The 24,923-nt window shown below is 41.1% G+C and overlaps 1 protein-coding gene across 10 annotated transcripts in view; it reads left to right on the top strand.

Annotated features, from left to right (window-relative positions):
- The window catches only part of BIRC6 (baculoviral IAP repeat containing 6), a 262,531-nt gene that overhangs the window by 126,431 nt on the left and 111,177 nt on the right, over window positions 1-24,923 (top strand). For 7 of the 10 annotated variants that reach the window (XM_083176119.1, XM_083176125.1, XM_083176124.1 and 4 more), the window contains exons 50-57: window positions 1,752-1,952; window positions 4,496-4,775; window positions 4,892-5,148; window positions 7,341-7,464; window positions 7,938-8,159; window positions 9,313-10,093; window positions 14,467-14,610; window positions 21,249-21,378. In XM_083176119.1, coding sequence (XP_083032245.1) covers window positions 1,752-1,952; window positions 4,496-4,775; window positions 4,892-5,148; window positions 7,341-7,464; window positions 7,938-8,159; window positions 9,313-10,093; window positions 14,467-14,610; window positions 21,249-21,378 — 2,139 coding nt within the window. The remainder of the gene's footprint in view (window positions 1-1,751; window positions 1,953-4,495; window positions 4,776-4,891; window positions 5,149-7,340; window positions 7,465-7,937; window positions 8,160-9,312; window positions 10,094-14,466; window positions 14,611-21,248; window positions 21,379-24,923) is intronic. The other 3 variants (XM_083176127.1, XM_083176126.1, XM_083176121.1) reach the window with 1 other exon arrangement.

Raw genomic sequence — 24,923 nt, 5'->3', positions numbered from 1 at the left:
CTTTTTAAGAAATATGCGTCCCCTCGCGGGGCTCGCCGCGCTTCGGGCTCGGTGGCTCGCTGCGCTCGCCACGCTATATAAAATCAACTCTATGCCCACTTGGATAGTGGGGAAATGAACAGGACCTTCTTAACATTGAATCCTATGCAAAATCGCATCGCATCGCATCTGATTGTATGCCTTAAGGTAAGGCATACAATCACAAAATCGGACGCCCAGATACTACATAAGTACCAGGATTTCAGTCTGTGGAAGCAGATTGGTTTGCATAGACCCAGCAAAATACAGGTTGAGTATCCCTTATCCAAAATGCTCGGGACCAGGAGAATTTTGGATAACAGATTATTCCGTATTTCTGAATATTTTAATATTTCAATGATGTATTTTGCATTTATGCTGTATAAACACATAATATACACACAAGTATATTTTATTACCACATAAAATACACACAAATATATTTTATTTGTTCAAAAAACAAGGTTTCAAAACGTGAAACAAAATGTGTGTACTATCTCAGCACTGAATTTGAATGCCAAGCAATCATTGTCTTGCACATATATAGTGCCAGTTACATATCATGTCCCCAGTGATGCTGTTACAAATGTCCCCAGTGAGTTTTTAGCAAAAAAAAAAATTTTTTTTCACTTTCTGGAATGTCTGGTTTTCGGAATAATTCGGATAACGGATATTCGGATACGGGATACTCGACCTGTATATAAATTCACCTGTGAGTGACTAGAGAAATCCACAAAACTTGATGTTTGTCAAACTTAAGGACTGGGGGTGAGAACCACTGCTATAAGATTAGTCTCCATGCTGCCAAAGTGGAATTCCTCCCCTGAGGTAATCATTCTCAGTGCTATTAAAACGAATAAAATGGATATTAAAAAAAAAAAAAATAATTTTATGAGAGAGATGCACAATGATGGGGGGGGGGCGGACGTATTCAAATTTGTAAGTATAACAAAAAAAACAGCTGAAATCTAAATTTAAGTGTAAAAATAAAGCTGTCTTACATTTTTGCACTACATGCAAAAGCAGACAGTATTTACTCTACACAGAAACTATAAAGATGTTATTGTTTCCAGAGAGTTACGTGTTTAGTTTTTGTTTGCTTCCAATCCTGAAACAGGCCCTGGGTCTGGAGCTAGCCTACTGGATCATTTGTCCCTACTAAACGTTGAGCTCTGTGCCTTTTTATACAGTATATTCATTCAAAAAATGTCCTTTCCGCAGCTCATAACTTAAGTCTTTCTCTTTGGAAATTGCTCTTAATTTTATGTATTTTTTAAAGTTCACTTAAGACAATTACACTATAATGTATTTAATTTTGTGCAATCAAAACAAGTATGTCATAATAGCAGTAATGCTGTGTACACACGGGGGCGATAGGGGCTATAATTGCTGGGAATATGGTCGCAGGCGACCATATTGCCAGTGATGGAAGTGTGCCCCAGCGATAAATCGCCGGGTGCGCGCTCCCGTTTTCTGCCCCATTGTATTCGCTGGTCACAGGAACTTGCTCCTGTGACCAGCTAATTACCTCTGCGGCTCCCCCAGCAGAGGTTCCTTTTCATCAGCAACCATCTCTGGTCGCTGATGAAAAGGAGACACTGAGCAATATATTGCTAGCAATATATCTCCCCCCGTGTGTACTAAGTCTTGAGTAGTTTATTCAATTGGTTGCTGTGCACATCACCACTTCAAATTGCTTGAGTTTTACTATATACATTGCTTTTTGATTCCAGGGACTATCACTTCAAGTAGTCCTACTGCTCAGCCTGCAGAAGTCCTGCTACAAGCCACCCCACCCCACAGGAGAGCGCGATCTGCTGCCTGGTCATATATCTTTTTGCCAGAAGAAGCATGGTGTGATCTCACCATCCATTTACCAGCAGCTGTGTTGTTAAAAGAAATACATATCCAGCCTCACCTTGCATCTCTTGCCAGTAAGTACCTATATTGCCACTTTGGCATTTGTTGTGTAAATATACACTCGCTCGAAATTTAATGTTTTCCGAATTAAGCATTTTTTCCTACTGTATGTTTTTTTGCTTACTGCATTGATAGGCCTTGTATTTTTGCTCAGTGTGTTTTTTGTTATGTTTCGGAAAACAGTGAAGCTGATTCATACTTGAATGTCAGTCTCCTGCAATCACTCCGTTTAAAAAACAAAATTAGGTGCAATTTAAGAATATTTAGGGCAAAAATATGGGACAATATTACACCTATTAATTTATTAGAAATATTGTCTATATTAATCTAGAACAACTTTTCTGTTATTGTATATACCAGGGGTTCCCAAACTTTGTGGAATCACGGCACCCCCGAGTATCAAAGTTTTTCATGGCACCACTAGACCAAAAGTTTCTCAAAGAAAGCTATTAATAAAATTGTGTTTATAGCTCATCCTTCGGGTCAGTTATGTGGTATTATCAGGATTCACCTCTGTTTGCCCACAATTTGGCTATTACTTTGGCCATAAACAACTTAAATTTGATCATGGACCACCAATCCAGGGCACCCCTGCAAGTCCCCCAAGGCTCCCCAGGGTGCCACGGCACAGTTTGGGAACCCCTGGTATATATTGACATTAATACCATCCAGCAGCTCCCAACTAGTCTACTGGAACACTATGGAGATACAATTAATCAAGCAAAGAGAGCGCTTAAGGTAAAAAATATATAAACATTTTTATTAACAATATTTCATATAAAAAGTAAAAAAGCAAACTTCGTAAACAACAGCTCCTAAAGTTGACTGATATAAATGGATATATTTTATCTATCCTGATGACCCGATTATACTCAAAACCAGTCCACCAATAATCTGTTTATTTAAAAGATTCACAGTCTTTGATTATATTGATGAATCCTTTATTGGTGAAAGTTTTATATCCTTGATTGATATACTGAAAGATTGAATGTCTGTTACTCAACTCCAAGAAAGCAGCTTTGTATATATTGTATCCAAGTAAATGTAAATGGTGATATTAAGACAGACCACCCCATAATCTATATGTAATCCAAAGATAAACATGGGACATGCGATTGTATGTGCCTTTTGTGAGGAGGAACGGCGATGTGGGACAATTGGGACTCTGTAACCTGCAAACTAGAATCATAAATGACCAAATTTCGTTCCTCTGTATAGCAGCACTTATACTACACATATACAGTTGATCAATTAGCTACTATTGTTTTCAGCACACGCGTGCATCATCCCTATACCTGGTGCAAGATGTCAATCTGGAATCCTATCCATATTTGTGTGCCCACAATCTTGCTTATACACTTTTGATGTAACTTTGCTAGTTTTAGTCTGTCAGCTGTAAGTGGAGTTGTGGCTGTGATCCCTATGGCTTGGCATAACCCTTATATGGGCGGGTCTGCTACAAAGCATGCAGATTGCGAAGATTGGACTCTGCAACATTTATAATCAGCATTAATCTGTGTCATTATGTATCGACTGCATTGTTTTGTGTGTTATAGGACTTGCAATTTAGTTTAGTAATGCTTATTATCGCGTTGCATGCAAGTGATGTGCAATTGTGCTTTAAAATAAAACCGTTCATGAAAACTGCCATCTGATAATTTATTGGATGGATATTTTATTACTATAACTTAAACATTCTGCAGGAGCAATAGCTGTAGGGGGCTGTTCAGACCTAATCGCTGGACTGATAATTTGCAGAGTCCTGCGATCAGTTAATTGTTTTCCAGCCAGTGTTACATCATACCCTGTGTAAGCCTGCGAATTGCTGTGCAAGGCTTGCAGAAATACTGCAGCAATGCAATTAGCAGCAATCCGTACGCAAGCTACTTACCATCTAATGATTGTTCCAGTATGTGCAGTCTGTGTGTAGCCCAGGACTTGATGGGTGCGATACAGGAAGTTTGGGCCCAGAGCCGACGTCACACAAATTCCCTTCAAACACCTGGGCATGCCTGCGTTTTCCCTGACACTATTTGAGAACAGCCAGTTAACACCCCCAAAAGATGTCTTCATTTCAGTCAATTTACGTAGGCCATCACTAAAAAAAACAACAACAAAAAACAGCCTGGATTTCATCTTTGGCCAGGATTTCATCTTTGGATGCCCTTGCGCATACGTACTGTGAGCCGTATGCTATCTATCGATTTATTGCCTTACCTGCAAATTCACAGCCATGCGATCAAGTCAGAATAACCCCCATAGTCACAGAGATCCTGAATATTTTGGCTATAAGGATTCTGTGCTATATTATGTTATAAAGGCAGTGTTTCCCCTACACATCATAGTGATGGTTGACCTAGGGTTTACAATAAGATATGGATATTCTTTTATACACCATAATGTTGTAGTAATTACTTAATATGGCTTCATAGAAGTGGTTTACATCATTTGTGGTTAGTACTGTAGGTATATCTATTACTTTTACATTGCATTTATGTAGCTTAATACTACATCTAATATGCTGTCCAACCTGTGTTTTTTTATCCCCCCCCCCCAGCTTGTCCTTCTTCTGTCTCTGTGGAAATAAGTGCAGACGGGGTGAATATGTTGCCTTTGTCCACACCAGTCATCACTAGTGGACTTACCTATATAAAAATTCAACTGGTTAAGGCTGAAGTAGCTTCTGCTGTCTGCTTGCGACTCCACCGTCCCCGTGATGCCAGCACTCTTGGATTATCACAAATTAAGTTACTTGGTCTCACTGCTTTTGGGAACACTTCTTCAGCAACTGTCAGTAACCCATTCCTTCCTTCAGAGGATCAAGTGTCGAAGACCAGGTAACATATGGTGGCTGGGAGAGACATTGTTGGACCATTCTGTAGACTGGTGAATTAAAATGTAAAATAAACAAAACTATATTTGTTTCTATAATTGCTTTCTATCTTTGTCCTAGCATTGGTTGGTTACGGCTTTTGCATCACTGCCTCACTCATATCAGTGAACTGGAAGCTATGATGGCAAGTGCCGCAGCACCAACGGCTAACTTGCTGCAAACATGTGCTGCTTTACTGATGTCTCCGTACTGTGGCATGCATTCGCCCAACATCGAGGCTGTGTTGGTTAAGATTGGACTTCAGTCTACCAGGATTGGACTTCGTCTCATTGACATTCTCCTTCGTAACTGTGCAGCGTCTGGCAGTGATCCTGCTGGTATGTTTTATAACCCTTTTTGGTCATTCCACTCAAATCAGCACAGATTTTGAAAATATTCTACCATACAATCTCAGTTAAATTGTGTATAATAAATGCTACCATGAGTGTTAAATTGTGTTTGAAGCTCTCCTGACTAATTAGTGCATGTGCATGCTCTCATATTAATGGGGGTATTCAATCCCTGGTCACGACTGTCGGGTTGGCCCAACAGCCGTGACCCTGTCCCTCTCGGCTGTCTCCACGAAGAATCGGCAGGTGGGATTCAGTGTCCTGCCTGGCAAACTCCAAAAAGGGGGCATGGCCGCAAACTACGGCAGTGGATCGTCAAGCTGTGGCCAGGAGCTCGACAATCCACGGACGTTCTCAGCAAAATGGGCCCGACTGCTTCGAAAGTCTGGTCCGTTCTGCCGAGATCCCTGTTCAATGCTGTCGGGAAAAACTCTGTCCTCAGGGCCCCAAACAGTTCACATTTTCCAGGTCACCCGATAGGTGCTCTCATTACTGATTGACACATTTTAAAAGATCCACAGGTGGAGCTAATTTTTTCACTTGATTCTTTGAAGAGACCTGCAAAACATGCACTGTGTGCGGTCACACAGAACATCTGCCATGGTAGTCCATGAAACAATATGGATAATTTGGCTCTTTAGAATAAATGTGAGCCATCATTTGTTATCATAGTCAGCAGTTACCTATAGATGTGTCCTCATACATCTAGCCTTAAAGCCATGCAGAGTGAGATAAATCATATAAAAGTCAATAAAAAGAGGTTTAAACGGTGACCAACTTTATACAACACTTTATCTGCAAATGCATTTAAAAGGATGTTGATACACAATTAAAAAATAAATAAAACGACAGCTTTGAAGGCATGTGACTTCAGAACCAGTGTACATATCAGCCTAAAAGCCCTGTACACACTAGACAAAATTAAGATATTCCATACACACTGGGTGATTTTGAGGGGTGTGGATTGTTTGGTCTACACCAACTAGGTCGACATTGGGCTAGGTTGACATGGGGTTTTTCAGTTTTTTTACCCGAATGTCGACATGGACAAAGTTTGAAGTGCCTCGTGATGCTCCGTGCCGGTGCTTCGCTACGCTCGGCACACTATTTTATTCTCCCACCATGCCCTAGTGGATGGTAGGGCATGAAATGCCGCCTGTCGCCACATGTCGGCTCAAAAGTGAAAAACCCCATGTTGACTTTTTGACTGTCGACATAGCCCATGTTGACCTAATGTCATGCCGACATTGACCCATGTTGACCTAAACCCATGTCCAACCTTTCTGCCTGTTGACCTAGTGGTGTTGACCCAATGCTTGTTGACCTAGTTGGTGTAGACCAAATTACTGTATCCCGATTTTGAGCTGAAAGCAGCTCTGTTTTCGGTTTGTGCTGCTTTCAGCTCAAAAGCCCCCCGTGTGTATAACCCGGCGGTAAGATAAGCACTTGTGGAACTCTCCCACATAATCAGTGGTTGTCGCAACGCATCTGCTCGTATTACCAGCAGATGAGTGATGGGGTAGAGTGCTATATATAGCGTTCTGCTATGGAAAGCAGCCCACCCCCATGAGAATCGTTTAGATGGGTGAAAGGCGAAGGCGCCTGCTGAGCGATATCTTTTTAAAAATCTTTTGTAGTGTGATTGTTTGCGCATCATTAATGACCCCTCATGGACATGCAGGTACATTTTTTGTTCAGCAGGTTCCCGCGATGTCACAATTTCGCCTGTTGCTGCGGGTCACCTAGTGCATGCGGGGCTTAAGATTTTTCTACGTTTTCTTCGCATCCGAGACTTCAATTTGGGATATGGCTGATGGTGACATTAGGTCAACATGGGGTTTTTTGATTTTTTTTTTTTTTTTTTTTGCCGACATGTACCGATAGGATTTAGGGTGTGGTGGAAGAATAAGTTAGTGTCAATGTTGACTGTGTCGACATCCGGGACAAAAAAGTGGAAAACCCAATGTCGACCTTGCCCATGTTGACCTAATGTCCCTGTTGACCTTCAGTCAAGTCGACCTAATGCTTATCCAGTGATCCATACCCCATCAATTAATGTATCATATTTCATTACAATCTGATGTGGTCAGTTTGAAGTCCTGTTTTGGTGTAGAATAACCCTTTTGCTTTTTACTCTAAACACATTTATTTCCTTTTACTAAATAGTATGTTACTTACAGTTCTATTTTTTCCAGATCTAAATAGCCCTCTTCTTTTTGGAAGACTCAATGGTTTGTCATCAGACTCCACAATCGATATCCTGTACCAGCTAGGGACTACTCAAGACCCTGGAACAAAGGATAGGTACTTACTTTTCACAAAAATGTTGACTTTGCTGTATTCTTATAACCTATTTAAGTTCTCTGCTTATTATTCCATTATTTAGAAGCGAAGATGAATGTATCAACACTCTGAAACGTCTGGTTTTATGTCGAGTAAATAAATGGGCATCAGCCGTGCAGGATGCGGCTGAACGTGGACCTTTTTTTTTTAAAGTAGCAATCATTTACTAGTCAAAACCATGCTTTGTAAATGATTGCCCCTTTAAAAAAAAAAAGTCAGTTTTTCCAGAATCCCGCACAGCTGCTGAATTGTTACATCCCACCCAACATCTCTTTGCCATAAAGTTAGTTATTGTGATGTACAAAATATAGATAAAACATTTGAGTAAATATCTATGTGAAGAGTGTTTATCAGCATACCAGTGTATTTGGATATAAAGCACTAACCACCTGATTGTCTAAAGCCAATGTGTTGTCTTTGTATGTTTAAACTAGAATACAGGCTCTGTTGAAGTGGGTGCGTGATTCTGCCAGAGTCGCTTCATTGAAAAAAAGCGGTCGTAGCAGCTTCAGTTCTCCGAACAGCTCGCCTAGAGAGTTTGGTCTTTTAATGCCATCACCTTCTCATTTGCACTGTGTAGCGGCCATATTATGGCACAGCTATGAGCTTCCTGTGGAATATGACTTGCCAGGATTGCTCAACCGGGATCTATTTGAGTAAGTAATTAAAGAAAAATTAATGTATTTTATTACGATGATGTTTTATGTTGTTCCACCAGATCCTCAGTTGTGGATTCCTATTCACTCTTAAGGACATAACCAGTCTTTTCCATTTGGTTTTGTGATGTACTCTTCTGAGTGTTGAGTGTGTCATTACCTTAAGAGTGATGTTAATATATCGAAATGTGTTGACCCATCAATAGTTTGGTTTGCATGCCATGTGCATTTTGAAGTTCAAGTCTACTTATGCTGCAATTGTTAGGCGAGGGTATTTAAGATAGGCTTTTATCTACCAGAGCTATCCCGTTATATCCCGCAGGTTGCAATAAACAGAGACTACAGTTTGAACCTAAAGAGGATCATGGGTGCCGAAAAGTTGTTAAACCCTAGCTCCAGGGACTTGTGCCAGATTCCATGGATTAATTGTCTGGTAGCGAGTAACTGCACAAGGAACAGGGACAGTAATTCAATAGCCAGAGACATTAAAGCCCGAGGCCACCATTACTTTGGTGATTAGCAGTTGCTCCCAAGTAAATAAAGGAGTTGCAATAATCTCAAAATTCTTAAACCCAATCACCTTTTACTTATGTCAGACATTTTGTTTCTCATATTACTGTTTATTTTACCAATATTTATTTCTCTAATCATGATTTAAGTTATATCTCGGCTGTCTCTATTAAATTTGCTATTGACTTTGATTAAAGTTTTTCATTACACTGGATGAAGTCTGACTGGAGATTTTGCTTTCCCTTAGAAGTATTGTTGGAAAGTGAAACTACTTTTCCCTTAGAAGTGAACAGAGAAAGGCCTGCTTTCTGATGATCCCCAATTAGTGGCAGATGACTCTTGTTCATGTGTGCGCACACGCTAATACTTTTATTGTGTTCCTACAAAATAAAATCTAATTTCTTCAGTTCAGTGCAAAACTAGGTGTGCTTGTACAGCAAGACCACACTGTGTGCTGTTAACCACAAAACTACTCCCATCATCTTGTATAAGCATCCTATCCTTTTGCATAGCAATCTCACTCGCTCACATGTTTGAGTGTGATAAGTTTCATAAATGGTCACTGCAGTTTAGAAAGTGAGGTATCTGTTTAAGTATTTATTTTTCTGTGATTTGAGAGATAATTGTCTTTTTTATCTTCTAGGTCATTGTATAAATGGTCCATGTCTTTACCCTGCAACATGGTCCTCAAAAAGGCTGTTGACGGTCTACTATGCTCAATGTGTCACATCCATCCTAATTATTTCTCCCTTCTAATGGGCTGGATGGGAATTACCCCTCCGCCAATACAGAGCCAGCACAGACTGTCCATCACAGATGACAGCAAAAAACAAGACCTTAATACTGCTCTTACTGATGACTCCAAAAACGCACAAGCACCTCTTGCACTAACAGAGTCGCACCTAGCTACACTCGCTGCTTCATCGCAGTCTCCAGAAGCCATCAAGCAATTGCTGGACTCTGGCTTACCCTCCCTTCTTGTCAGAAGCCTGGTTAACTATTGCTTCAGTCACATTTCTAGTTCAGACTGTCCTGCCACCTCTGCGGATGCCACGCAGGAAAGACTCAGGCGTCAATACACATCTCAGCACTTTAGTAGGATGCCAGTCACGGCCGACTTGGTGGCACCAATTCTCAGGTTTCTGACTGAAGTTGGCAACAGTCATGTCATGAAGGATTGGCTTGGAGGATCTGAAGTTAACCCTCTATGGACAACCCTTTTGTTTTTACTTTGTCATTCTGGTGCCAGCTCAGCAGGACACATAAACGGATCACAGCAGACCAATGCCAGATGCACTTTACTGAGTTCCACTACAGGGAATGGTCTGACCACTCAACAAAGAACTGCTGTGGAAAATGCAACAGTGGCCTTTTTCTTGCAGTGCATATCTTGTCATCCAAATAACCAGAGATTAATGGCCCAGGTATGATAACATGGGAGAAAGCTTTTCCGGAGGGAAAAGGGAAGGTGAAAGTGTGTTCTGTTTATACAGTTGCCTGAAATGAAAGTGTTGCATTTTGAAATGAACTAGGATATAACTTTTTATTTCTAGTTATATACAGGTTGAGTATCCCTTGTCCAAATAACCGTTCTCTAAATTATTCAGAAAACCATAGTCTATAGAACATGTTTTTTATGTTTTTTTTTGTTTGCGAAAAGCACTACTGGGGACGTGATATGTAACTGGCACGAAATATTTGCAATAAAATTATTTCTTGGCATTCAAATTCAGTGCCCGATATAGTACAAAAATGTTACTTCATGTTTTTTGTGCTTGTTTCATGCACAAAAAAAAATATATTTGTGTATTTTTCATCTGTTGTGTTTATACAACATAATTTAAGATACCTCATTGAAATACGGTATACAAATATTCTGGAATACGGAATAATCAGCTATCAAAAATACTTCTGGTCCCGAGCATTTTGGATAAAGGATACGCAACCTGTACTACGTTTTCATACTTCATTAAATATTTAATATTTTGTCTTGCCGCATTACCAAGAGCATTTTGCTAATACCGGTTGATTTGTGTTAATGACGAGAATTGCCTTGTTTGGAAGTGTTCATGTAGTTTAAAATTATAGCCCTGAGATTTGGAGGAAAAATATAAATATAAAAAAGATACTTTGTCATAGTATAGCTGAATGCCGTACACACAGGGCAACTGCAGCCTGTTACTGATTTTGTAGATGTACATTTTTTTGAATACAGTAGAATACTTATTAAAATATTTGTCTAGGCAGGCTTAGGGTATTGAAGTTAGCTAGTTGTAATCTAGAACATGTGTTGCAGTTCATTTACACCATTTTAAGGGGGTGATTCTAGTTTTCTCGCTATATATATGGAGTTAGGCTCCGTCCTGATGTTTTAGGTTCTGCACATAAATGCTGCACAGGTGCAGCTCCCCATTGCGAATGGCTTCAGCGACTTGCAAGTGGCCGAGCCGTTTTCAAGCATCGGGTCAGATGGTGACGTGTGTGGGGATCACGCATGGGGATGCCCAGCATTTTATGGTCGTTCCCATGGGTATGTGGATGGGTCGCTGCCTCCCGATGGGCTGGCGGCTAACGTCAGCCCCCTGTTCCGTCTTCGTCCTAGCGATAAGTTTGTTTACACTGGCTTCTATTTGCGGAGGCAGGATAAATCATTCGATGGTCGCAGACATGCAGCGGAGGCATGCGAGGGGCTGTGTTTTTGTTACATCCCCTTCACATATTAAGGAGGGGAGTCAGCAGCAGGGGCAGGCATACAGATGGTGAGCAGCTTCTCAGGATCTTCGCAGCTTACAGAGACAACCATGCCATGTCAAGCTCAAGACCTCCATTGGGCCACTTTAGAGATGATGAAAGTTTTCAAGAGCATGCAAGGAGAACATTCTAGTAGCTTCCACAAAATCCAGAGGACTTCCTATAGACTGCCATACAATATAGAAAACCGAGAGCTTTATGTATTATACAGACAGCATCTCGCGGGCTAGGCACACAGTACATTAATTTCTATATCCAGACAGATCCCTACATCAACCACATTGTCCTCTCTCCACTTCCTTATGCAGGCTCCTTCCTTCACATTATGGGCAGCACTCACTAAGTTGTAGTCATAAAATGGGCACAGAGAGCTAGCTCCTTTCACAGGCCACATATCTGAGGTGGTTTTGTTTAAGACTGCATTTGTTTAACAAAGAAAAGTAAACAGAAATGTTTGAAGACTTGGTCTTAACCCACTAGCACAAGGAGCTCCCATGTGGCTGGACTGCATTTGATACATTATATGCGGTCCTTTTGCATAGGATGTATCATACTTGATCCCAGTCATGGCACGTCACGGGAACGCACCTTGGATAAGTCGGACAAAAATTAATACAATATAGACACTTTTCATCTGATACCTCATTCATATTATTGGTATCTGGATGATACATCACCAATGTATATGTTGTTTATGTTGACACCATAAGATCAGCATCCATTGGGTCCACATGTACAAAAGATTGACTGTACTTAAGACTGATTAGTACAAGAAGTCGACAGGTTCAAATGGTTGGCATGAAAATGGTTGACTGTGTTTTGGGTGTGCAGGGGGTTGATTTATTATTTTACTATCCACATGAACATCTGTTGGGCAAGCGAGTCGAGCCTGCAGAGGGTACAAGCTTCTACTGATGGTGTTTGGATTACAGGCGAAATACTACATTTTGGCCAAAATAACCACACAAAATAATTGTTGTCCTTTTGTGCCTGTCAACATAATCCGTCTACCCACACATTGGTGACCTAGTAATCCACATCATAAGTTACTATACATAAACTCAAATTCATTTGAAATTGGCTGACTAAAGGGACATGGGCTTTCTTCACTAAGTAATACTACTTCACTAAATATTGTTTTTTCTTCTTATGCACCTGAAAAAATAACCTTTTTATATATAAAAAAAAGGGAAGCATTGTTTATATTCACCATCTGTACATGGCAACATTCGCAATGAAATATCGAAGAATATTCTTGCAAGTATTCCCGTCCCAAGATTTGGCTAATATACAGTCTGAGGATATGAGCTTTGAGCACCCTGTGATCGCTCATCTGAGATAAAGGAAGCCGCGTTCTAGCAAAGCTTACTCTTCCTGAAATCAGGCTGTCTTACATGTTCTATCTAGAACTTTCAGCAAGTATTATTCCATTAATCACATAGTTTTCCCCTAACTTCTCAGTACGAGTTAGATTTAAGTAATTTGTCATATAGTCGGGAGCAGTGTTGATTTTAATTTAATTAATGGGGTTTTATGGTGATCTGTTCATCAGGTTGCAGAATTCTCTGAGTAATGCGTCCCACTACTAGGGGGCCATTTTCCATGATACTTCATTTACATTTCAGAGACGATCAGATTGTCAACAGTTTTAAACATATTGGTACTGGTCAGTTACAATGTACAGTATCTCACAAAGAAATCTGGATTGAAACCATGGGTACTCTTTACCTAGAAGGGCGCCCATCGCGGGCATCGCATGTACCAAAAAAACGCATGCGATGCGACCGACGCGATTACTGCGATTTCCCATAGGGAACAATGTTAAATGTCCCAATTGACCCGATTTTCCATAGGGAACAATGTTAAAAGGCCCACAGAGGCCAAATAGCCACCCTGAAGTGTGAAATGGCCCCCCCAATTGTTAACGCCAGCCCACGATCAATGTCAACCCGAAGCGTGGCGAGCGCAGCGGTACGCGTCCTACGACCTTTTCATACCCCCACTATCCACGTCGGCGTGGAGTTGAGAATAGAAAGTGTGGCGAGCCACCGAGCCCAAAGCATGGCGAGGGCAGCGAACCACAGAGCCCGAATCGTGGCGAGCGGACGCGGACACCTGTGAAGCCCGCGAGGGGACGCGTATACCTGTGAAGGTGTCCGCGTCCCCTCGCTGCGCTCGCCACGCTTCGGGCTCGGTGGCTCGCTGCGCTCGCCACACTTTCTATTCTCAACTCCACGCCGACGTGGATAGTGGGGGTATGAAAAGGTCGTAGGACGCGTACCGCCGCCCCTTGCGGGCTCGCTGCGCTCGCCACGCTTCGGGTTGACGTTGATCGTGGGGTGGCGTTAACAATTGGGGGGGCCATTTCACACTTCAGGGTGCCTATTTGGCCTCTGTGGGCCATTTAACATTGTTCCCTATGGAAAATCGGGTCAATTGGGACATTTAACACCCGACGCAATTTTTTTACCTTACGATGCCCAAGATCAAAATCGTGGGCGCCCTTCTAGGTAAAGAGTACCAAACCATGTTCTAACCTTATTCATATAGCATGACATCTGGATGTATATTGAACTCCTGTTCAATAGCTTGCATTTCATGCAGAGAGAATTGGTGCTGATAAAGGAATCCAATGTGTAAAACTGAAAAGTGGATAATAATATTAGAACAAGTCTTGTATTTTGTGGCTTTCCTGTTCTTTAGACATAGCTGAATGCTATTATCCCGAAGTATGGGGACAGCTAATATAAATAATTGCTCATATATTCCTCTTGCTCTGGCAGACCTAAGCAGTATAGTAGGTAAGCCTGTCTGATAATTATATGAATTTTTGACAGAATAACATTGTAAGGGAAATGAAGCCTTTTTAATAGAATAAGTTTGCTTTCTTAAATGACCTCTATGGTTTTTAAATATTTGCAATGCTAAACACATATGTTAACTCAGGGTTTCTATACTTGAGTTGGAATGTATAATATTTGGCTTATTAGCTCTGGTAAAAGCATATTAACTGTTAATTCAGAAGAACTTTACTTTGTTCTTCCAGGTACTCTGTGAGTTGTTCCAAACCTCTCCGCAGCGCGGGAATCTCCCAGCCTCTGGCAACATTTCTGGCTTCATCCGAAGACTTTTCCTCCAGTTGATGTTGGAAGATGAGAAAGTAACCATGTTTCTTCAGTCTCCCTGCCCTGTAAGTATCTTTTGTGAGTCTCATGATTTGAACTAAATTCGATGTTATTTTTGGCTTTCTAGTGACATGCAGTTAGTGAAAGGCTATCTGTCCAATATTTTGTTTTCTGATACTACAAAATCTGTGTAAACCAGTGATTCCCAAACACTTAAATCACAGCTCTGTAGAGTTGCAGAATTGTTTTTAATATGGCACCCTTATGCCAAAAGTTTCTTATTGAGACAAAAATATTAAATTACATTGTTTTTATCATCTTTAAGTTCAGTTATTTGGTGAGGGACAGGACTTGTTACGGTTTATCCACTTATTTTATGATTGGATGCAACAAGCACTGGTTTTTCCTATAACATTGATTAAAAATAGTGTTTATTGCACGGGGTGATTGTACGTCTTTTCATGTGAAAATGGTATTACAGCTGTGCAATAAAGTCCTACAAAATATATAAACTTGTTTACCCCAATTTGTAGGATAACCAGCACCATGGCTAGTTTTCCCAGAGGGGTCATGCTCACAAAAATGGAACAAGTTCCTTCTAGATATAACCTGCCTTGATATTAGCATTGAGGCTCTCCTCCCTACATCAGGCCAGTGGGTATCTTGCTGTAGAAAAATGTAAATAAACATACAGAATGGTAATCAGTTAACCCTAATCCCTGCTCCTCACCAGTGTTATTCAATTAGCCCCAATAAGCTTATTGGGGATTTTGTTTCACCTGCCTCCGGCAAGCTAAGCAAAATCTCTGAAAATAACACTGTTTTTGGACGTAAACGGGTCTGTTTCTAGTTTAAAACACCGGTTTCACTGTAAAAATGTATTATCGGGCAGCCGAATTGGTTAGTCAAACAAAAATATGATATGTACCCAATATTTCTTCAGAACAAATCCAATACCGGGCTTAGTATCAGGAAAAAAATGCGCTGACACCAAAATACATTATAGTTTAAAAACTTGTTAATGAAAATCTTCCAAAGGGTACCTGTGACAATAACTACATTGATTTATTCTTAAGGTCCATACACACTGGGCGACTATGCCCAGCGTGTATGGACAGCGATGATCACTATCTCTGCAGGGAAAGCCGCTCAGTGCATACACACTGAGCGGCTTTCCCCCTACCCGGCGCCGATGGAGGGGGGAGGACGGCGTTACATAGCGCAGAGCTATGCAAGGCCGTCCTGAAAGCCGCTCATCTGCTGGTATAACCAGCAGATGAGCGGCTTTCCTGGCGATGATGCGGGATCGTGAAGCAGTGCTCATCGCCGGGCCATACACACTGGGCGGCTCATTCATTAGTATGTGTCCTTCTAATACTGTCGGAAAGCTTCCAACTACACACTAAACAATAATCAGCTTGTTGATTTTGTTAACTGAAGTTTTTCATTTAACCAACTTGTTACAACATGGTTGGGTGTGATTTGTATGGCAATATTTAGAATTGTATTCATTGTGTATAAAATGTAAACTTTTATACATCATACGTGTATGAACTTAAGACATGTATGCATCGTGTCGTATAAGCTTAGACTTAGATGTATTTAAAGTCAAACTGGATAGAAGTAAATATTCTACAAAACCACTACAATATAGCATCCAGCAGATGGCGTAGAAGAATTACAAATGTAATGTGAATACTGTTCCTGGATTAAGTGCTGAACTAAATGAAAAACCATTTTATAGAAAATTATCCACCCAAAGCATAAATCACTTTAAGCTATGCCACATTTCATTAATAAAGAATATTAATGAAATGGTGAATGCTTTTCTATATGAAACATATGTTTGGCATATACATAAAGCTTTTGTTCATACACCTGTGCAGGGCCGGATTAAGGGCCTCATGGGCCTGGAGCTGGAAATGTCCAAGGTCCTATTATGAGAAGTGGGGGAGGTGAGGCCAATTTCATATAGGATGCAGAACCCATACAACATACACTGCAGTGTCTCCCTAATTATATAACAGTACAATAATTGCATAAATGTGTAAAATACGAATGCAATATCAACCACTTCGGTGGTGTGCCCGAAGAGGTTTCCGGGCATACCATCGATGAGGAGGTGTGCACCAGTGGTGCCACCAGCTGTGCACCACTGGCACACCACCTCTAGGGGCAACACATCCCACCCCCCTACGCTGGAGCTTCCATGCCTCTGCACCTGCTGCTATTCTCAGTGCAGCAGTGACCAGGCAGCATGGCCCCGCTCGGGGGGGACTAAGGACCACTCAGGAATTCGGTGCCCGAGCCACCTCAAACCTCCCCAAGCAGGGCCTGCCGCCTGGTCACGTGCCAATGGCGGCGGGAGCTCTGGAGCTGGTGGGGTGTCTAGACTGGCGGCTGCCCTTGAGTGGCTGCAGCTCCATCCTCCCCATTGTTAATTTGGCCCTGCACCTGTGTTCTAGTTTTTGTGGCTCTTTTCACTTTAGTCATCTGATCTTTCCTGGTAACAAAATCAATGCCATTAATGTAGCCTAAACCGTGTTTCCTAACCCTTTGAGTAGAGAGTTTCTGTGAGACCCTCAAAATATCCGTTAAAAATACCAGCGTCGCTCACAGCGACTGTTCTTTCAGTATAAATATTCTTTATCTTTTTTGAGCACTATGTTTATGTATAACAAAAAGTGATGTTTTAACTAATTAAAATAGTATTAAAAAACTCTTTGGTGTGCACCAGCATAAATAAATACAAATACCGCCAAGTTAATTAATTAAAGTTTGGTTAAATATTGCATCAAAATAGGGACAGTCGCTGTGAGAGATGTTGACATTTTTAAGAAGATCTTTTTGGTGTCTCAAGCAGAGTACACACTATATGATTTTTCTGAACGATATGCACGTTCATGCATATCTTTCCCTGTGTACCCAGTATATTGCTAACGATTTGTGTTCTCGTGGATAGTAAATGATATGCCTGATCATTTGAACATACAGTACAATCTGACAATATTTAAATTGATTGCATGCTCGGCAGGGTCCCGGTGACGGCACTGAAGGATATCCTTAACGCCTTTGTTTAGTGTTCAACCACTGGTTGTCAGTTTTCGCAGCAGTGCCAATATAGTTAACTACAGGCGCATATCGTTGTGTACGGATCTTTTAGCTGTATTTTCTCCCCTTATTTACCAATTAAGTCAATTGAAGGAAAAGATCCAGAATACAATTGACCCTTTTAGTGTGGCTGGGGTACTTGAATTGTAGTTGTAACACTGATTCCTTCAGTGTTGCTATTCCTGTGGTCTATCTACAGTATAGCAATATATATAGGGAATACCATTCACTCGGTACTATCATATCTCAACCATCAAAACCACCAAAATTTTTATTTTTAGATCACACATTCATTTTTGCAATGTGTTTTTTAACACTTGTAAAACATTTCCATTGAGCTGAAACAAGCTGTACCTATTAATATGTACTTTTAAACATAACATTATGCTTAAATGTGTAATTAAAATACATATCAATCTTGTGGTCCATTCAAGTGGGAATTTGTGGAGAATGCCTTTGTCTGGTTCTTGTTTGTTATTTTGGAACGGGTATCTGAGGGGTTTTGGTTGCTCCCTATTGCTGAAAATTACGGCAATGCTAGAAGTCTGCACAGTAGCTTTATTAGCTTATTGTAAGGTTAGCGTGAATGCATCTAAGAATAGGGTTCGGGGGGGGGGGGGGGTTAAAGTTGCATTAGCTCTCTTCCGGTATGTGGAGCTCAGCAGCACCTGACCACTTTCCTATAGAGGGTATCCGGATGTCTGATACAGATTGTCTAGGTCGACATTGGCAAAAGGTCAACACATGAAAATTGACATTTTTTTTGTGGGAGGGGTGGTTGTTACCTGTTCCTTTTTTTTTTTTTTTAATTCACTTAAACATCCACGTGGACGCTGAGTGGGAACAGTAAAGTGTGCCAAGCGTAGCGGAGTGAGGCACCTGGCCTAAAGTCTGGCAAGCAAAGTGGTACACTTATTGGGGGTCCACGTACTCATGTGTCGACAGCCCCCCCCCCCCCCCCAAAAAAAAGTTGAAAACTCATGGCAACCTTTTTCTGGTGTCAACCTTGTGCATATTGACCTTTTTTGTGTTGACCTAGACATTGTCGACCTAATATACCACACAATAGAGCTAGCAGGGTGTCCAATTAAATCTGCCTGTGCACTAACACTTGGTGATGCCATGGAGCTCAATTCAACCAGAGCATGTTTCCTTGAAGATGCAGATATGTCCTATTACATGCGGCAGTCACGGCAAACATCCCCTCTCGGCATACTAGGTCGCAAGAGAATCTTCTAGCGGCGGGCATCTTTTTACTTTTTTAAGAAAAATGTTCCTTAGTCACAGGGAGACTCTGCGAAGTAATTTGACACTTGATTATCTGTGTGCCACAGAGTCCTTGGATCAAACAAGCGATCACTGTGTGTTACTATGTAATGATCTTGGAGGATGGTTCTCTAACCACAAAGAGAACAACAGGGTAAACCCTGAGAGTTTAAAGCAACGCTTGAGTTAGAAAAATTCTATGACAATTGGGTGATCTTTACACTTATGTTTCATATTTATTAAAACCGATTAAAAAAACACACACAAAAGCATGAATAGCTCAAATAAGGCACTGAACATTTGCATAGTAGTGGGTCTGTTCCTATAAAGCCCTCAAATGACAATAACCTTCTTGGGGAAAAGCAATAGTGCAACGACTCCCTTGAGAATGTCCACATATTATAGTGTATGGGTGTCTTCCTGGTGTAGATGGCTGAATTATTGTACGGTGCAGGTCCCAGTAGCCTGTTACAGGGTTTATTATGGTGGAGTTGACAAGTCCTCACTAGTGGTGTGGCCCAATAAGAGGAAAGCAATAAGTCCCAGTAGCCACTGGAGAAACTCTTGCTGCAGGCCTCCACAGTTTGATGAGGGAGGCAAATGGATCCCAAGTCTGGGATGTCTCCCGATAGGATTGGCTGGTTCAGACTCCACAGAGTGTTTATGCATGCAGCTCAGTGCAATCAGGTGGGTCTACTACGCATTTCGCTGCTTTCCCAGATGCAGCTTCGTCAAGGATAAAATAGTGGCTATCATACTAGGGATTTATACCCCATCAATGGTATACACTTGGTACAATTAGATCATCCAATTATACACTATTTGTGGACATTCTGAAGGGAGTGGTAACTATTATGAACATTGCTTGCACTATTCCTTTTCCCAAGAAGGACATTGTCATTTGAGGGCTTTGTAGGAACAGATCCACTTCTATGCAAGTGTTCAGTGCCTTATTTTGAGATATTCATGCTTTTATGTGTGTTTTTGTTTTATCTGTTTTAATAAATATAAAACATAAGTGTAATGCCGCCCATACACGTCCCGATACGGGCGTGCGTTCAGTGCTTAACTAGCATGCATCACATCGCATTGCATTGCCTGTGCATGCGTTGTGCATGCAATGCGATGAAAACTAAGTCCAAAAAGTATGCGCAAGCACATACTTTTTGTACTGTGCGATGAGGTGCCGTGGGAGCGCGCACCTCAAAGCACACATCGGAAAGCCCGCATCGCAGCGTGTATGGGCTGCTTAAAGATCATCTAATTGTCATACAATTTTTTGGTACTTGTTTCCTAGCAGGGTGCCCACTAAGCTATTTGCTTAGTGGGCTATTCTGCGTAGTGAAATCGCATCGCATGGCTTTTTGTGCCTTGCGATGTGTGCGATGCGATCTCAGTAGTTAATTTAGTTAATTTATTCACTGCACCCTGAGTGAAATCGCATCGCAGATCAGATGAGATCAGATGAGATTAGATCTCAGTAGTTCATATGGTAAAACAGCACCACTCTCTCCACGTCACCCCGAAGCGCGGCGAGTGCATCCCCTGACCTTTTCATACCCCCATTATCCACGTCGGCGTGGAGTTGATTTTATATAGTGTGGTGAGCAAAGCGAGCCACCGAGCCCGAAGCGTGGCGAGCCCTGCGAGGGGACGCAGAATACATGTAAAGTAATCCGCGTGGCTAAGCATTAATGTGGTGGCTAAGCATTCTGACCCATCTATTTCTGTAAACACATCTAGAGTAGGTGTTTTTTTGTCTCCGATTGACCAGAGCTGTACAAATAGTCGCTAATCATCAAATTATTTCACCCCGCACCCAAGGCTTCAAATGAATGTTTATGCAAAACAGCCATTCGCAGCTGTGTGGGGGATCGCGGCGGGCAGCATCTGGTGGACTTACAAGGCTGCGAAATCCGCAGCTTTGCGAGTCAACCAGGTTAACCTCCAAAGAGTGAAGATGTAACCAGGCTTTACTCCTGGCACAAAATGCCGTGGTCATAACCAGGCTAGGCAAATTTTGTTTAAAAGTGAAGTTTTTTGCTTTTCAGAATGTTTTTGCTGTCGGCAGCCTGACAATGCTGAAATATTATTCACTGTATTAGTGTCTCCTAACCACACCGTTTATAATCCACAAAAAGCATTTTGTGTAATGGGTACCTACCAGAGCTATTCAATTGATTTTGTGTCTTCCCCACCGCTAATTTTCTGTAAAAAAAAAAAATTAAAAAAATAAAGCCTTTATAAGCACTCAATAATTAAGTGTATACTATTGCTGTATATATTGTGATGCAACAGAAATAATGAACATAACTTTGTTTTACAGTTATACAAAGGCAGAATCAATGCTACAAGTCACATCATCCAACATCCGATGTATGGAGCAGGGCACAAATTCCGTACTCTGCACTTGCCTATCTCCACCACACTAGCAGAGCTTCTTGACCGGGTCTCAGGCAAGCTATAGATCTGTTCTTATACCTAATTGTGTGTATATATTCTCGTCAGCAAAGGAATGTTAAGTAGATTCGGATTTATGGAATTTGTTTAAACATTCAGTATATTGAGTGCAAGATAAAAGGGAATTTGAGTGTTAACCCCTTGAGTGCCATCATCTGTGAGATATATGTACAAAATATCTGTCAAAAAGCCTTCAATGCTCACATTTGTAGCAAATTAAAAATGCTGTGTAAAAAAAGATTATATTTCCTATATATAAAATAAACATTACAGGTAATTATTATGAATACGAATGTTTGCTTGCCTATTTTGACTAATTTGGCACTTAAAGGGTTAATGTACGTTATCGCATCACAGTTCATTTTACCTACCGGTTTTGAAGAATATATATATCTTGAAGTGAATTTTTAACCTTTTTTTTTAGCCTTGTTACAATAAAAGTATTTGCCAAGCCGTTGACCTACCGTTTAAGACTCTTGTACATTATACAACTAACAATATTATTTTCATCTCTATATATTGAATGCTGTGTACCAATTTTGATTGTGTGTAGTTGAGAACAAGCTTTTTATGAGATACAAAATATGCTTGGCTGAGGAAGTCATTACGTGCAGCCTAAGGCTGAGCAATTGGTGCATCTATTGGGTTCTAAAGATGGTTTATCTTGATAATTAACACATCAGCCTATTAAAGCCAGGGAAATAAAGCATGTAAGTGATGCAGCAACCATACCGTGACACAAACAACCTTCAGTTATATCTCTGAATAGTAAGTAGAGCCCAATACACACTATATAGAATATAGCACAAAATATCACTCAGAAAGGGTTTTGAGTGACAACTTTTACTATAGGTTCTAGTTTATACTTTCCAATATTGTAGACAATACGTGCTCCCTTGCATTGTTAACAACCCTCTACCTCATCCTATATGTTCTGATGAGGGAAGTCTTTCCCCCGCTAGCATCGGTAAGTGTATATGCACTTGCCGATGCCGGTACATCGCCGCCAATATCATGACAGCGGGGATCGTATAGTGCATGGGTCTTCAACCTGTGGCCCTCCAGATGTTGTGAAACTACATGTTCCAACATGCATTGCCACATTTTTTCCTATAAGAGCATGCCAAAACGGTCAGGCCATGCTGGGACATGTAGTTCCACAACATCTGGAGGGCCACAGGTTGAAGACCTGTGGTATAGTGTGTATGGGGCTTGGGGCACATTTTCCCTTACAGATTAAGTGGGAGCAGTGTTAACCATCAAAGCCCTACAGTGCTGGTAATGACGTGATAATAAATTGGTAAACTAAATTGATATTTTTAATAAAATACCTCTTAACATAAAAATAACTGTAGGCTTTATATAAAAGTAAGTGTATATTGCTTTTTACAAAATTGTACTATATTGTAGAAAACATGACTGGTGATAGAGCTTTCAAAAGTAATCCATACTACCAGCATCTGATTTAGCTTGCTGTGTAATACAGCCAAAGTACAAAACCAGTACTACTGTACAATTGATATACAGAAATAAAGTTTAGCTGGCAAGTTTGAGCTTGTATTAGTAGGGGAATGAGCTGCTTGTCAGCAAGAAAGTTCTTGCTGGCCCCAAAGCTCTTAAAGTAAATGTACTTTAATGCGATCATAATCCATGCTGGGTCATCTATTGGCCCTGATTTAGCCACGTTTTAAATATTAAGCAATGGGTAGTTTATTCCCTTTCGGTGCTTTGATTATTTATATGCAGCACAACTAGCAGCAATAGCTCTGGCATGCAAAGGTCTTGCCGCTGGTATCAGCTCTGCCCACACAGACTCCAGACCAGAAAGGATACAGTTGCTGCGGTCAGACCTGATGCAGGAGGAAAGTTTCCTGCTGGGTATTGGGGCCGCATTGGGGGGGGGGGGGGCAGGCCCAGTGGGGGCACTAGAGATGCTGTTAACAGCAGAAATCCCTTGTGGTTGACCATGAAGTGAGACGTCTTCTCAACTATCTCTTCCTACTCCCTTTGGTATGCTTCCTCACTATAGCCCACCAAGGGTCCTCTCCCCTGCTGTCAGCCAGCGGCATGGTCATTTATTTATTTAATAGATTTGCTACAGATTGACCTCCTATATGTTATATGTTCACTATTGGATTATTATATTTGGGGTGTACAGTTGAATTAACATTGAAGGGATGGTGCCTGCATAGCTATGAACTGTTATTATCCCATTTATCAGTTGCATTGTTCTTGTGTTAAGTCTTAACTGTTTCTTTACACCGTGTATTATTGGTGCATGTCACATCTGTTGTGCCTTTAATGGTTATTTGTACAGCAATCAAGATAGCAGATTTTCTGCTGGGGTCAGTGTGACTTCCCTACTGTCCCTATGAATGTTTGAACTGGCACAGAAATTATCTCTGTCCAGACTGCCCCTTTCATACTCCAGTGCAGCTGGGCCTTTCAGTGCTATGCCAACACTTGGAAATAAGCTTCCCTGTGTGCTTGGAATCTCTTTGCGTTCAGAAACTGGTTCAAGTTTCCCAGTCTCTTAAAGCAGGTACTGGAGCCTAGAGCACCTTGGCTTTCTCCTAAATTTCTCCTGTCTACTTAATTTCTGGTAAGGTGTTACTCTAACGCTGAAGTGTTTTGTCCAACTGAAGATGGTTTTCAGGATTTAGAGATGCCATCCCTTCAGGAGGAAGATCATAACAGTACAGGGAATGTAAAGGTCTTAATAGCCACTATTAAATCTACTCTAAGGATTCATAAGATGTTCCTCGGTCTTGTGTTTAAATAAAGATTTATTTAAACAAACATTTCCTTTCTCAGCACAATTAGAGGGTCAATTCTCAGAAAGGCTTACTTGGAGTACAGGTTTCAAAGTTTCCAAGCATATTCTGTACTTCTGTCTGCTCCCCCTCTCTGGTAGAACCATACTGTAGACCTCAACCAAAGTGGATGTTACAGTTGCTAATATGGTGAAGACGACCACTACTTTCTCAAAAATGACAATGGGAAAAATTGCAGTTTTTTTATTTTTTTTAAAGGCGATTTTTTCAGTGGTGGGTGCTTTGATCCTTCTGGCCCTTGCAGTGGAATGGATTCCTATGGCCTAAGAGTTGGTGGATTTTCTTTCCAGGTTTCAGCAGTGGCGACTAGGTGGGCAATTTCACTCTGACTTTGAATTCTGTGTCAGCCTGCTAAAAGAAATTTGAATCTCTGTTTCAATGGTTACATCACCATTGAAACAGAGATTCAAGATTCTTTGATCCTGAGCTGGACAAAATTATTGTTTTCACAGCAACCTCTAGATTTCCTTTCTCCCCATCCATGTTTATTAAGCCCAAGGTTTACCACTTTTGGTTGATTTGTTCCAAAGCCTGGGCCAAGTTCCAGTCTCCCATTCGAGGCTAAGTTCTTCCTGTGTGCGCTTAAATACGCTCCCAAACACACAAACAGATTTTTTGACAGGTTAACTTCCATCTGGAGGATCTTGATAGTGGGAGGTAGTATTCAATTGTTTTGTGCGGAGGGCTGCAAGTCTACTTGTGAGATA

The sequence above is a fragment of the Crinia signifera genome, chromosome 3, assembly GCF_055691185.1.
Source record: "Crinia signifera chromosome 3, ASM5569118v1, whole genome shotgun sequence".
NCBI classification, from domain to species: domain Eukaryota; kingdom Metazoa; phylum Chordata; class Amphibia; order Anura; family Myobatrachidae; genus Crinia; species Crinia signifera.
This window is presented reverse-complemented; position numbering and strand designations above follow the sequence as displayed.